This window comes from Tubulanus polymorphus, chromosome 6, assembly GCF_964204645.1.
Source record: "Tubulanus polymorphus chromosome 6, tnTubPoly1.2, whole genome shotgun sequence".
NCBI lineage: Eukaryota > Metazoa > Nemertea > Palaeonemertea > Tubulaniformes > Tubulanidae > Tubulanus > Tubulanus polymorphus.
This window is the reverse complement of record NC_134030.1, coordinates 7,604,982-7,620,795: the sequence shown is the minus strand read 5'-3', so window position 1 is coordinate 7,620,795 and position 15,814 is coordinate 7,604,982. Positions and strand designations below refer to the sequence as shown.

General features: G+C 36.8%; 1 protein-coding gene across 3 annotated transcripts in view; it reads left to right on the top strand.

The window, feature by feature from the left end:
* The first annotated feature begins 3,484 nt into the window (after window positions 1–3,484).
* Window positions 3,485–15,814, top strand: part of LOC141907874 (uncharacterized) — a 62,569-nt gene continuing 50,239 nt past the window's right edge. For all 3 annotated transcript variants that reach the window (XR_012619550.1, XM_074797628.1, XM_074797627.1), the window contains exons 1-2: window positions 3,485–3,556; window positions 6,397–6,995. Coding sequence is in view for 2 of the 3 variants with exons in the window: in XM_074797628.1 (XP_074653729.1) it covers window positions 6,896–6,995 (100 nt within the window). In the remaining variant the exon portion in view is untranslated. The remainder of the gene's footprint in view (window positions 3,557–6,396; window positions 6,996–15,814) is intronic.

Here is a 15,814-nt window from a genome sequence, read left to right as displayed (position 1 = left end):
TTTTTCACTTTATTTACAAAATAAACTCATATAGTAGAGTTTTGAAATCTATTAAAGTTTTTCAACAAATGAATATTGAAAAAAATTTTTGAATTTTGTTGTGAAATCAAATTTGGGGAATTTGAGGAATTGGGGATATTAACCAAGGGATTTTTACCTTTTGGCATTTTTTTGGGGGCGGATTATTACCAGTTACCTAATAAGATTATCTATTATATAGACAAAAAACTCCTGACAATAACTGGGTAGATAGATGGAGGGTGTAAGTGTTCTGGGCGTTTCCCCTTTTAAAGCAGCGTTATATCCCTACTAAGTGAAATTTATGATTTGTTTTTAGTTTTCAATATAAACATGTTATATTGATCATTACTTAATGGGAAATCCAGAATCAAACTATTGTAGAATTGTTACTGTATAGTTGATTAATACGGAAACACCTGGCCTTTTGGGCATTTAAATCACTTAACCACAGGGTGTATGTACTATAAAATGGATTTCTAAGTGCAAGATTATGAGGCTATCATGACACCAAGTTTATTCAAGTCCAAGGAGTAATGACCTTAACTTAAAAGCCATGGCCTAATCAGGTGGTTATTAGGGTGGAGAAATATTGTGGTATTCCTTTCAATTGTAATCCTAATTAAGGCTGTGACCAGGTCATTATTGAGGTTGATAATGATTCCTACTGGGCCGTTATACAGGCCCGTTTAACGACCAACAACAGACTGAATGCTGTGTGCATTCTAACAAGATTAATGAATCGCAGTGTTAATGAAAAAGTTACGTTATCTAACGAAGATGAAGAATGATGTTCGACTAATGAAAAGAAAGTCTTCATATTTGACATGTCATGCTATTCAGCTATCATCCTCAATTCTGCTTGCTCGTTTCCAATTTTACTTATTTTGCGCTGGTTTCCTCATTGACCAACATAAATTGAAAAACCTGCCGTTTTATTTTTTGAACCATTGTTGATGTTGATGAATATGCTGAAATATGTTGAGATAGCGAATAACTTAATTCCCAATTATTTTGTTTGCGGTGATACAGACATAGCTGCGCCTTCGTTCCCAGACCTTCAAACCCTCTGCAACTGATGATGAATATCTACTATTGTAATTGTCATCAGGAATTAACGATCGGAAATGCATCGGAAAATAGGGATAAGCGTTAATCCTCGGTAATCCACGTACTTTCACTTAGTAGATATCATCTAACGGTAAAGGTTCACGTAGAGGTAATGTTGCAGGTCCCGGTATTTCTGTTAGATATTCCGTTGATTTCATGATGTTTGTGCAACTGTTAATGCACTTTGGACCTTGAGCTTCTTTTTTTTCCAATAACCCATCTAAATTGTCTTGAATAAATCAATCTTTGATGAAAACTTTAGGGAGAATCTCAAAATTTCGATAGTTACTTCAATTAGAATAACTCGCGGAAGGGGGTGGGGGGTTGAGGCCTTCTGCGGATTCATCGAGTGGGGGGTTAAAACCAATTAGACATTTATTCTAATTGAGTGACCTATTGAAATTTTGAGATGCTTCCTTACCTAACACTGAGTAGAAAAGTCAATCCTATATCTTTTTGGGGCTTGCATAACCATATTTAGGATCACAGTAAAAAAATCAATTCTTCTTGAATTCAAATCCAACTGTCAGTCCGGGCCTATACTTCATTCTGATATCGCGAATTCGCAAATGGTTTATAGAGATCATGTCAACAATTCAAATTAATCACAGCAATGCTTTTCGAGTCCTTAACATTTTTTCGCCGTAAAGATTCGCTGACCCATGAAAATAGACGCGAGAAGAACGTGAAGGACGCTACTTTTTGCGGACGTAAATAGAACATTTCTTCACCATTCAATCATTGAAAACTGTGCAAAAATATTTCTTGTGTCGTCATTCACAAAGTAAATGGTAAAATAGATTTCCGTATGCGCGTATGTGTAATATGTCTTGAAAAGCCGTCGAAGCGATCATAACAAGACATTGTATGCCGTACTCGACTGAAGAATATGACCACAAATGCGCCCTCGGGGTCTCGAAGGCATGTTTCTTTTTTCGTCGTTCTCGTCGTTGGAAATGCTGGCAGATGTTTTGAAACGCGCTGATTTTTCCGCGTATATCGTGAGCTTTTTTGTGATAGGGTGAGCGAATGCGAGGTATCGAAATGTCGAGGAATTTCTCTCTCATTACACACCCGGCAGATGATTTGGGATTGGATGATTCTCGAGTGGCAATGGAGAATGTACTTTTATATCGTTAATTCTTGTCACGTATAAAGGTTGCTTTTATGGTTCATGAATACGTTGTCCATGAACGCTACATTCTGTAAATGAATGTAGTTGAAATTCAGCTGCTTTCGGAATACTTGGAAACAACATTCAGAGAGGTGACATTCAGAGAGGTGGGGGGTCAAGTTGATGACTTCAAGTTGAGAGAAGAGTTATTTGGTGATAATGTTGCATCCTGGTTTGCGAAGATGGACAGCAAATGCCGAATAGATATTTGAGATCCCTCTGTTATTGTGTTAGTTATCACCTACGGAATTTTCATCTCCGGTGTTATTGTGGATTGTCAACGTTGAATGTGAGATCGGATGAGTTTAGAGTCCTGAAAATTGGAGGTAGATATAACATTTAGAACCTGGGACTAGCTTCACGTCTTAAGTTTAAGCTTTAAATGGTTTAGTTTGAAGTCCTCATTGAAAACATAACCTAGTAACGAATAGCAATTAAACATTTTCTTGAAAATAGTCCCACCTACATCCTGAGCAAATATTTATCACCGTATATTTAGACTTCTATAGTTGTTAGGCTTAAGTGAAAGGTAAAGAGCTATGAAGGAAGTATAGAGCTATATAAAGGAAATGATATTAAGTCCAAAGTAATGATCTTGCTTCCATCTGTTTAATCCTCAAATATGGTGTTAGTTTGTCTTATAGCTTCATTAATAAGGAATAAGTGAGATGATTAGTTAAGATTAACCAGAGGGTTTTGGAATTAGTTACAGGCATCACAGAAATTGTGAGATTTAAGTAAGAATTGTCCTTTAATCTTGCTATCTAATTGAGTTGATTAGGTGACAAACTTGTGCTAGTAATTGGGTGATGTTAAAAGTGCGTGTAACAATTATTTCTATGTCAAAAGAAGTGTTGATCATCTGAATTCCCGCACCTTAAGATTCTTATTGCCACCTTAAAGTCGTTTGTAAAATGATTTAGTGTGAACATAATGTCGAAAGAATTCTAGTCACGATATCATCAAACGTTTCTCTTGATAACGAAATAGCTTTTTTCACCTATTTAGAAAATGATGTTTAACATACGTAGTACGGAGATAGTGACCCAGGTGATAACGATTTCGACAAATCAAGTGTTTAGAAGGAATTTTTCTATTGTATCGAAACGCAAAGCACGATTGGTTGGAAAAACCATAAATCTATAATCAAATGTGTAGTATGTAAGTTAGTTGGATAGCTGCATTCAAACAGATACGCGACCAGGACAGGACGAAGGAATCGCTTGGCTTTTCTTGTCCATATAGCAAACCAAGGTATATTCTCATGAAAAACACCATTTATCAAACTAGGCAGGTCTGGTTTTTTAGATAGATCACTAATAACGAGGCCTATTCAAGGTCATAGATATGTTTATAGTATAATTATATATGATATTATGCGCGCTTACTATATTATGGTGAATTAGACGCCTGTTTTTGTAACATTCGTATTTACGACCATCGCCTCTCGTTTGTTCACCCACGGAAGGATAGAATAATAGTCAGTGGAAGATAAAAATCATCGACCATATCTCTGATAATGGTTCTGATAATGATTCGAAATAGTCAGATAGAGATGTAAATGGAAAATAGAAAGGTGTTACTGTGGCCAGTTTTTAAGGTGGGCGTAGATCGGCCTTGGGACGCAATAGATCATGACTGGTCACAAATAGGCGCATAGGTCGACTGCGCCTCAATTGTCAGTGATGATGTGCATCGGCTACGATTGGAAGAGATGGTCACATTGCAGGAATTAGAACATGTGCAACACATCGTGACTGGTAATGCTACTAGCAGTCGTGAGGCAGTTTCAAGGGGGATAGGGGTCATTGCCACACGATCGTTGCTGGCAGTCGCAGGGTTACTGTTTAAATTCAATACCATTCTATAAAACCTGTTTATTGGTTAATTGAATTGATGAATAGGTGAATGAACCTTGGGTATGACATTAAGATTGGGCCCGTAATTTTAGATCCGATCGCTCTAGAAACTACGTCAAGTGCTGCAAATCGTGCCCGACGGTTTGAAGGTTGTCGCGTAGAAGCCGTAATACGTAAGATGATCGATCGTGAGGAATTTGACGTTTCGTTAAATCGAACGATCATTCATCGCGATGATTTCAGTCAAGTTCGCAGAATCTCGGCTAATCCGACACGTTTCTCCGGCACGAGACGTTTTAACGAAGCGAAAAATTTCCATTATTTTCACCTCGAAGAAAAAATGTCCATCCTTCGGTTGGCTTACTTTTCGTCGCTGTTATCAAAAACTGTGAACCGATCGAGAAGCTTTTTCCGGTAACAATAGATATGTATTACATACATTTTATGAAATGATGATTAAGACTAGGGATTGTTATTCGGGTTACATCAATTTCGACAGAAATGATCCAATTATTAGCAGTTAGATTGTCATAAAGAGATAAGTGTTTTTTATTTGGCTGTTTGTACGGTATGTAATGATGTAAGTGATCAGACGTAATGTTGGACAGTCTGCGGGATCTTATCTACTTTCTTCATGAACTTGGTTGTCTGCATTCAGTAAAGAAAATCTGCAGCTTTAAGATAGGGTTACAGTCTTTACCTATTAGATATTTTGGCAGCTTTTTGCGACATTAACGAAATCGTATCTTGAGATTTTTGACGAAAGGTTCAACTTTGTTTAAGGACTATCGATCGGTTATGAAGGATAGGATTTCGTGGGATTCGCATGTTATCGAACGGCGAAGAAATATCCGATATGCCATCTGTTAGATAAGGATTAACGCCGATGGGGATCAAACAGGTTTTTTAAAGCTGAATCGATTTTCTGGTTACAAGATGTACGATATACTGCGAAGTTTAGTTCATGGTCAGCATTAGTTGGGGTAAACAGCAATTAGGATGAAATTAATGGTTTTAGCTGAAACATGATGAATTTATAAAATAAGATACATTATAAAATGAATTGAAAAGTTTTAAATTCTGGCTTGAAGAACGCTGTGGTTTCCACAGGGTCTTTGCTAGTATATGGATGATGTAACTTTGTATTGCTTGAACTCCAAATTAATTTGACAAAGAAATGAAAGCATTTGACTTTGATGTTCTCGATCATATGGTTATAGAAATAGAAACTAGAAATCGTAGATTTGAAAGTTGATATTTGCGAAAGTTAAAAAAAAAAAACATTCAAATGTCATTCAGGAAAATGACATTGAAGCATCGTTATGAATTGTCTGTTATGGAATTATATTGTGGTATATATGAATGCTCGTAACAAACTGTTTTGAAAGCTATTTTTAGATAATAATTCGCCCTAATTACTTAATTAATAGGAATTTATTCCAGCGTTAGCAGCCATTCTCTCTGGAAACGGACTGGACATGAAACATCTGATGAATATTGATGAATGTCTATTTAGGCAGTGTTTATTCGCTGATGAGCATTCCGCGGCTAGGAGTATAAATAATGGCCTATAGCAATATCATCCCCTGATGCCGGAGAAGAATGTAAGAAATTTTAGCTGAAATAATACAGCAAAAAATGTCATTCGGAATTTGGACCGAACAGGAGGGCGTTGTGTGATTGATTGAATGTGGCATCAGTCTGATCATCTTACTCCTGTTGAGTTAACTACATCTGGGTTTCTATTGAAATATAAAACGTTGAATGACTAAATACGAGGATTGATTTTGAACGTGGGTATATCGGTATTTGGATTTGGTTATACTTTGATGTCAGGATATTCAAACCATTTCACATTCAGAGGTAATAGGATCTAAAAGTCTTTTATCGCTGGTCAGGACAATAGGTTTTCTGATAGTAAGATAAAAACCCACTATATACAGACAAAAAGTTTTAAAATCGAGAATTCATTCAATCGAAAAATTAATTCAAGAAGACACGACCTTTTGATCTTACACTAGAGATCATCATCAGGCGCAACCACCTGACGATGATCGCTACTGTTAATTAGTTCTCAGTTGGACACGTTCCCAATAAAACGCTTTATCTTGTTTAATCCCATAACTATTAGTACAAGGGGATCGGTAAATCGCGTGAAGTGCTATGTTCAATTCAAATTCCGACTCTCGCGGTTTGTCCAAAATATTTGCTTAGGTCTTTAATTTCTTTATCCAGGGAAAGTGCTGCGAGGGAGTTTCTTCCGTTGTGTACACGAGAGTGCTCGTTGTATTTGAGTTTCAAGAGCTTCGTTTGAATTGTGGATTTATTAAGCGCATTAAAAGAAATATTTAAACAAAACGCTGATTCGAAAATCTGATTTTCTGAAATCTACGATGGAATAACGACACTTTATTATTATACGCCGCCAAGAACTAGTGACATTACATTATTTCATGTAGTCGCCATAATCAGCTGCAACTCCGACTACTGATCAAATTGGCTGGCAATAAAACAAATTAAGGAAGCCGGAACATATACATCTCTTCATTATACATATATCAAGCGTTCAGTGAAGAATTTGTATATCAGTATTGGCTTGTCAAAGGACACTGAGCTGTGCTACGAAGGTCATCATTGGATATCTGACCGGTTAGTTGTGTGGTATCAGTAATGCTCGGATGGAATAGATGATTTGCTTCCGTTCAGAGTGGCATTAAGAGATATTTTATTGAAGATGTCACTTTCGCTTGAGGATAACATGGACGAATTGGAGATGGAAATGGACTTGGAGGTAGCGTCCTTCACTGCGGCTGCTTGTCTCTCCGAGTTACAAGGTAAGCTAAAATCATTTTTGTATATTAACTCGGGCTTCAGAAGAATAGTTAGTGGACTCTTATTTTTTCGCTGTCTAATTGCGATGTGTCATCATCTGAAGTATTGTTGTAATATTTGAAATAATTTTGCGGAATTTTAGAAAAATGGCGCTGTCACCTCAGACAGTGCGTGTGCACATTGCAGAAAGGACCAAATGAATGGTGCCAATTCTTCTTTGGGTTAATGCTCGATATGACACAAAAATCTGGATGTTTGACAGTGCCGTATTGACAATAATAATTAATAGCCAGGTCTTTGTCCCGTTAAACTAACAAATTCAGGGTCATAAAAGACTGTTTACTGTGCTGCATTGTTAGTACCGACGAAATGCAATAGTCACGTTATTCGAAGAATTTGATATAGCTTTTTGTAGTCACGCCATCGTAAAACAATGGTTGAAAAATCATTTTTTTGATGAAATTTTCTATTTACTAGCATATTTTAAGACATTAAGCTAAGCGTACATCGATAACTGGGGACAACCAGTTGCTGGAGTAACAGTGAGCCCATCCAACCAGTTACTGGAATATGTTGATGCATGCAGCTTGCAACTGATGAACAATGATCTATCTCCAGTTGCGGTCTGTTGCTCATGCTCTACTTTTCAGCAACTTGTTGTACTCAGATTTGGCAATATTTGCCCTCCATAATCAGCAACACATGGCACAACTGACGCTCATGTGACTAAAGCAAAGCAAGAAAATGATATCTGACTTACAGGATGGCCTTAAGATTTTTGCTAAATAACATAATCCTAGTTGCCGCCAATGCACGTAATGTTTATATTGAAATTGGCATACTACGTGCAGTTGCACAACTGTCTGGTTTTCATTGTGTGTGGGGTACTCGCCTCGCTTGTGACTGATCTGATTTGTTGCTCAGCTTTAGCCTAGACGGGTGACGATTGATCCCCGGTTGCAGCAACTACCAATCGGGAGTGATTTTATAGACCGGAAGAAATGTGCGATCTTGCAACAAGCGAGACGTTAACTTTTTGGTTCAGCTCAAGATGAAAAAATGGCTTCTGTACTGCTCAGATGACTCTCAGACGTTACTTACCAAAAATTCATAAGAACCACTTAGATTTATTGACTTGATGCAGATATAGAGTTTGTTTTACTGGTGGGAAACACTTTAGTCTGTGTTTGTGGCAGATAAGCTACCCCCTCCTTGCTATTTTCATTCTACCATACGACTTGACGTGAAAGCATTCTGCCTCTTTTTGCGAATTCACCAATGAAGGGCTATTCATCATCTTTGAAGTCGGTTCATAATTTCAAATATCAACAAAATACATGACAGTATCTACATGACTGGTCTTGGGAGAAGTTTCTGATTGTAGAGTTCTTTCTTGCTTGTGGTATCATTCCAACTTGAATCTCTGAAATTAGTAAATAGATATAGCTGTAAAGCAGCGATAACATGTTTTCTTCATATATAGTGCATATATTTCACATTGAGAAATTGAAGAGAATTCTTCGCAAAATGTTACTGGTTGTGTTCTCAGAGCAATCCTCTTTATGACACATTATTGGAGCAATTCTCTTTTTGAACACAGAAGAATTTGAAGGTCGTTGCGTAAGGTTTGTAGGTATTTGCAGAATGGACTTATTATTAACTGATGACGACTCCTTTATTGTAGTCGGTGCTATTAGCATTTATTTTTGCAAGATTAATTTGAAGTGCATTACTGCAAGGGGATCCAACAAGTTCACATAGATTGTTATATTTCTGTCAGCGTTTGCAATGTGTTTCATGACATTTGTAGCCACATTTGATAGATGAATTTTATGAACGTAAAGAAGTGGGAAATATGAAATGATGATAATAACTAAGAGAATCACAAAAGGGTTTTCTGCAAAAGGGTAGAAAAGCTTGATAAGTGAAACCAATTACAATAAACCTCGCCTAACTTGGACAAACTGGGACAGACAAAATTTGTCTGAGGTAAGCAAAGTCCAAGTTAAGGATAGGAAAGATAAGTTGATTCAAATTCAAATCAATCTATTCATAATAAATCACGAGTGTATGATTGAGAATGAAGAAAAAAACGAAAAAACAAAAAGTGTGAACAATAAAACAATAACGGAAAAAGAGAAACAACATAATATAATATCCAATATATACATATAATATTCTTAACGTGATGTTTACAAGTAGGAAATCATCAAAATGATTTTGTTTTTGTCTGAGTTGGTCGAAAGTCCGAGTGGCAATGTCCAAGTTAGACGGAGTTTGACTGCATCATAAGAAGGACAAACTTATTGTTCCTGACCTTTCAGGCGGATCACTTCTCCCCGTCTTCAAAGAATTTCTTATGATGGTGGATTTCACTTCTACATAACATCAATTAGTCTGATCTCGACGTATTGATATTATTTCTATACGATACATATCTGATATTAATGTTGTCCTGTCTGAAATGATTGAAATCGCTTTTATTGCTGTATTATTTGTTTAGCCGCATTGAGAATTGATATATGTGACTTTTCTGGGAACAACAACGGGCCAGCAGATCATGTCTGAACGCTTTGCGTCGCGATGTACTTGTATGAATTCATGGTGATTATTTTTATGTCAAGCCAAACATTTGTTATCGGGTTTTTTCTTTTTGGTAAGCGATCAAAAGAAATATGCACACAAGTTGGTGACTTTTGACTGGTTCATAAAAAGAAAGGTGACTTTTTGAAGTCAGCTTACGTTATGACAAGCACGTGCATACAGGATGGAAATCTCACTCTCGTGATAAATTTTTATGGAGACAACTTTGTCGTATGAGTTTTTAACGAAAATATGCTAGTCCTGAAGTTGGGTCATTAGCACTACATCTTTGTTAAAGCAAATATTGTTGTTGTGAGTGAAGAAGATTGTCTTGGCCTGGTAGAAGTGCTGTAGATATGCCAGCAGATCAGCTTTACATTGATATCTGGATGCAGTAACACTATTTCACTTCTTCAATCACATCTCAGAAACTGTAAAAGTTTTTAATGACTCTGAAGTGACTCATGAAGCGATGATGTATCAATATTTTCTAGTTACTGCAGCTGCTTGCAGTAATTAATAGCAGTCATCAGCGCCCAGTCAACTTTTTACCTGAGATTAGGGAGAATTTCATATTTTCAGCTTTTTCGCTCAGGTTTTCAGTATCCGGACAAATGTTCATGTTCGTACCGGAATTATTTGACAGTCCCCTGAAACTGATTTCGTTTCTGTTAGTTTACACTTGACAACCTGTTCTCAAGAGAATTTCATCGATAAGTGATGAAATCAGCACCAGTTTCTCCCTGGTTCTTCACTTTAATTGATGGATCTCTTCTCCAGACAGAAATAGATCCTGTTACGTAGGGTTCGGTTTTTTCATCAGCTGAAGCTGAGTAGATAGCTACAAATCTTATACCATTCACATTTACTTACATCTCATGTTTGTCACTTATGTGCATGTAGTTTCAAAAAGAAAAAAGTGAAAATACGATAAACTCGATCTCTATCAAATGCTTGTGATGGCCGCTTAAAAAAAAATAGAAGTGCCATGTGTGCTATTTCCCGCGTTCTAAAAAATGAAATCCCATTAATTCTAATTCTTAAACCAAATTTTCAGCCATAAAATCCACGATGAATAGATTTTCCATCCCGGTGTCAAAAATAGAGCAAGTTCTAATTGGAAAACCCTCATCCATCATCCAATATACCTTTTGCGACATTTTTCAGGAGTAATGCTCATTATCTATGTCACCGCTGGCCTCAGATTTGTCATCGTCTTCTGCTTTTCAGCAAAATTGCATTCAATTTCATTTGTTATTGATCATATAGGCTAATTAATCATTAGTAGTAATACAGTAATCTCTTAATATAAACTGGGTGAGTTTTTGGAATGATTTCTTAGTTGCATCGATACTTGATGATGACAGTGGAATAACCACACACTCAAGCTCAATAGATGACACAATAGAAACCCACTATGTACAGATTCGAAGGTTTGAAACCAAGAATTCATCAATCCAAAAAATTAGATGCCAACGTTTCAAACTCTCACTAAAGATCATCGGAATATCTAAAAACAAGGGGTATTCGTATGTACAGGGAGAACAGATTAATTGAGTAAGTAGGTAATTAGCAGTAAGCAAGGCATGAAGTAATACACTTTAGATTAGGATATTTCTGTTGGTTTTGGTTCATTTCTCACCAAAAGAAATAATCTTATCTCCTGCAATGCGAAACGCCCTGAGACTTAGCTTCTGAGCTGTTCCCTGTGACTGTTATAGCATCATATGTTGTTTTCTTGGTGTTTTATGAACAGCATATGTTCTTCAGCGCATGTGTGTTGTCGGGCCACCTATATCCGAGAGAGTAGTACCTACCTATATCTAAAGCTTCTTAGCTTGTCGGTCTATTGTGCTCACACATTAAAGGTATACCAGCCCTCCAGAGAGAGCGTGTGAAATTTCGCGTTTGCCGTTTGTTTGGATTATCAGTTTTAAATGCGTTTTTGTCACTTGCCAGCGGAATGTGTGGATAACCGTTTCGATACTTGGATTATTAAGTCAGATTTCATTTCGGACACCGATTAGAAATCATGTTTTATCGCTCGGCTGGTTAATGTATCGTTGGTGGATTATCTTCATGTATGTATTTAGATTTAGATGCATCTCACATATTTGATAGAGGAGGTTTAGAATAAGATTTATAGCAGGCGTAGTGAGACACAAAACCATATATCATACTTGTATTACAAATAGCACTTAAAAAGATTTATTGTGATCATTCAAGAAATGTTTAATCCCTGAAAAGTTTTTTTGCGAATCGTTACGCAACCTATGTAAAAGATTTCAGTTATTGTTTTTTTTTGTTAAGATTTCGACTTGATAAAGCACAGGGGACATATGGCTGGGGGAATTATTAATGTTAATCGTCTTCGATAGGACATTCGCGTATAGATCTTACTGTAGTTTCTGATGAATGTTTGATCTTCATGGATTCGGTTTCTTCAGAAAGATGAAAGGCTCTTAGATATCGGTCAATCGGTCGCAGGAAAGGGGGAGAAATACTGGTAATAATAGCATAGAAAGGGAATAGTCGACTGTTCATACCTTCATCAAAGCATACCAATCATCGCTCGTAACCACTAGCATTGTTCAGAGTTTAAGCGGTTAAGTGTTGTGTTCATAGAATAGAATTTTAAGAGTAATGCGGGAATTTTTCAGATCTTTTTTTCTTTGGCGACAGCAGATTAAAAGGAAACAGGCTCGAAATCGAATTTGTTTTCTCATTAGGAAATGGATTTTCGCAGCAAGGTAGACGCCCGAGCGCTTATCATTTTTACGACAGCGCAAATATCACCTGACTGTAGTAAGATTTTTTTTTGAAAGTCGTAAGGTAGCAAGACAGTGAGTATCATAGTCAACGCACCTGTGTACACATGATATAGCCCTGGAGGGAATATTCATATCCAATATGTACAGATCTATACCTGTGTCTATTATGTTTATCACGTACAGGTGTTGTTTGTTTATGTACATATCCAATAATAGTAACTTGTTTATGTAGTATTATGTATTCTGAAAACGTTTGTCAAATATTCTTCTTTTATGCCCGTGTTCCAGAAGTCAAGTACTAGCAAATATGTAAATAGGTACAGACATTGGTGTGAAGCTCGTAGATATGCTTGTGTGGGCTGAGAGATAAAATACTTTTTCACAAATCTAAAAGTCTAAAAATACTGGACTGCTGATTTTGAGTACAAAGCCAGTCCATACACGGAGTCACATTATTTTATATGACTGAAGGCTTTCGATAAACTGTTGGTGTCAGCGAAATTATCTAAAATACAAAATTCAATACATGCATCATATTTTGAAAGATTTTGAGTAGATTCGAACTACCAGTTCATAAACAGCGACTTTGACTGTCAATTGTAGCATTCAGTCAGCTCAAATAGCATGTCTTGAAGATATCATAGAATCACATATTTTATTGAATTTCCTCTAAAAGTTTGAGATGAAAGTTCAGGCAATATTCATAATGCCTGTTGCAATTTAATTTCCTCATCATGTCTGCACAACACATTAAAATCTGCTAATCAGGTGTGAACTGGTTGGAAATGCGTTTTCAGACTAAACAGAATTGCTGCTGTAATTAAACGTCACTGCTTCCCGAGTTCAGACTTCGCCTATATTAGATGGATGAGTCTTGAATTGATAAAGTCAGTTTGATGATGAAAATTGCGAACGTTGATGAGGATGATACACGACTTTTTCATTTGATTAATATCTTCAATTTCCGCTCGTTGCGTGCATCATCCCTTCCAAAGATAAACCATTAATCTACATAGTTAATAGCATAGTCTTGAAAATATTAAAAATTTCATCCTCTATATTTCTGATAACTTTCCCATTTTGGCAATTGCCCTGCCAATTCATATAGATGTATTGACATCATCTTTAGGTTGTTTATATCATATACTCCCACTCGTTCTTGCCGTTCTTGCTCTATGTCTCTTCCACCTTTTATCGATGTCATTTCAACTGCGATGATTTCAGTACAACCTTATCGACATTTCGTTGTAGGTTATGACTGAATGTATGAAAAGGAAATTAAGCGAAACGCTGTTTTTTTACAGCAAATTCAATAATGAAGTACTTATTCACTTGTTCGTTCACATATGCGTATAAACCTGAAACTGAAATAACACTTAAATTGCGCACAGGCTGATGGAGTATTCAATTCGTCATCACCTGATAATTGTCAGTACCAGCTGTCCCTGTCCACCTCATTTCTCAGTTCATATGTCTTGGTATTGTATATCATTAACGATTTCCATTCATTTGTTATTCCACATCTGTCTGTTCTGTCTCCCTGTGAGGGGCCTATGATATTTTTTTTCTCCATTCAAAAATATCTGGTTTTCCTTCATAATGCCAGTTTGCTCTACTGTCCCATTGCCCTTCAATTTAATGTCGACAGGTATGATCATAGTCTTTCTTATCCATGATCGTCAATAATGTTACTTTTTTTTCCCAGCATTTGTATGTAATGAAGGTACCAGCTGGTACGTTGCTCCATGATCAGATAGTAGTTAAATGGAAATTAGGAAAAGTTTTCAGAAGCTTTTCCTACCTAAGTACCCCTACAAACTAATGAGTAGAGAATTAAATAAATCGAGTCCAATCTTTTTCATAGACACTATGTAGCATATTGAATGGGGCATACCTTTTTTCGGTTAGGGCGCTCTAAAACTAAAGCAGTTTCTCAAATTTTCATAATTGAAGCATCCTTTATTCGTTTGAGTCGTTTGCGCTTTTCTTCTGACAAACAGGAAGACATCATTTCTTTCATCACTTTCCCCGGCACGAGAATTCCCTACTGGCGCGCCGCACGACGCGCGTATACCCAGAATTAAAATTGTCGGCTTTGAACTCCGCGGGGAGAGAGCATCGCGGGCTGATAGATAAAAACTGTTTGGTGACGAGTTTGCTCGCTGTGAACTCTTAAGAGAGTTTATCACTTGCTGTTTTAAGGAGAACAATTTCAGATATGAGTGATTCGATCGACTCTGCAGGGGTAGACTCGTGGGACTTCGCAGAGTACCACACAGACTGCGGAAGTCGAAGAAGCCGTAAGCACCGGAAAATTTCAGTAAATAATGCATAGCGTTCTGAGAAACTGTGTAATGTTTTACTTCAAATAGTTGTGAACACTTGAATACACTATCAAACAAGGGGTTTTACAGTAAACCTTGCAACATGCCCAACCTAACAAACTCCCGACAAAAACGAAATAAGTTTTCTAACTGCCTAACGTATTTTCCTATCCTTTGGACTTTGCTAATTTCGTCCCAGTTTGTCCGAGTTAGATGCGGTTTACTGTATTCATGAATTACATTCAAGTCCCTTTTGATGTTTAACCATAACGTCATCAAGAATGAAGAAATCTGCAGTTAAATCGATGATCATTTACTGTGGAAAAAGATTGTTTTGCTTTTGCATTTGAAACTAAATCCGTCGGTCAAATATGGCGCGAGTAGTTTGAATTAGAAATGGATGAGATTTTGTTTAAACCTTCTCTCAAAACTGGGCCTGCGAGTCGCATCGACGTCTCGGCGTTTAAAATCATTGACGAAGATTTTCAAACGGATTCCATGTTTGAAATGAATATATCATTCGTCGTCGGTCGGAAGAAATATTGACTGACTCGAGAACGTACGGCGTATGTGGGGAGAAAATTCATTACATCTGGCAGCACGCGTAATTATTCATAAAGTTTCCAATGGGAAAAACAATCATCGGCGAATTTCAGTTGACAAACGCAGTTCGGCATTCGTAGAAAACTTGATTAATTTTCATATTTCACACACACACACTCAGCTCACTCGCTCGCAAACTGAATCGATACGAAGCCGTAATTGATTTGATTAGATTTTCGATGTTGCCTATTTCTTTTATGCGTCTGTCCGTCTGTTTTCTTCGCTCTTTATTTCGAGATGATTCTCTTACCGGTATGTATTGTGAACGACATCGACGATGATGATGATGATGATGACGATATGATGAAAACCGGCGTGTGTCGCTTTTTCCAGATAATATTCATTCAGAGGTATCGATTTAGAGTTCGTATTTTATTTATCTAATCAAAGATGTTGAAGACTTTGATGTAATAGGCCCATGTTTGTATTATGACGATTCCGTCGACATAAAATGAATTATTGAAGCATAAATCCAAACGGATGATCCGTGCTAGATTTAGTCTCGAGGTTCAGTTAGTAGCTTTTAGTTATCTTAGTTCT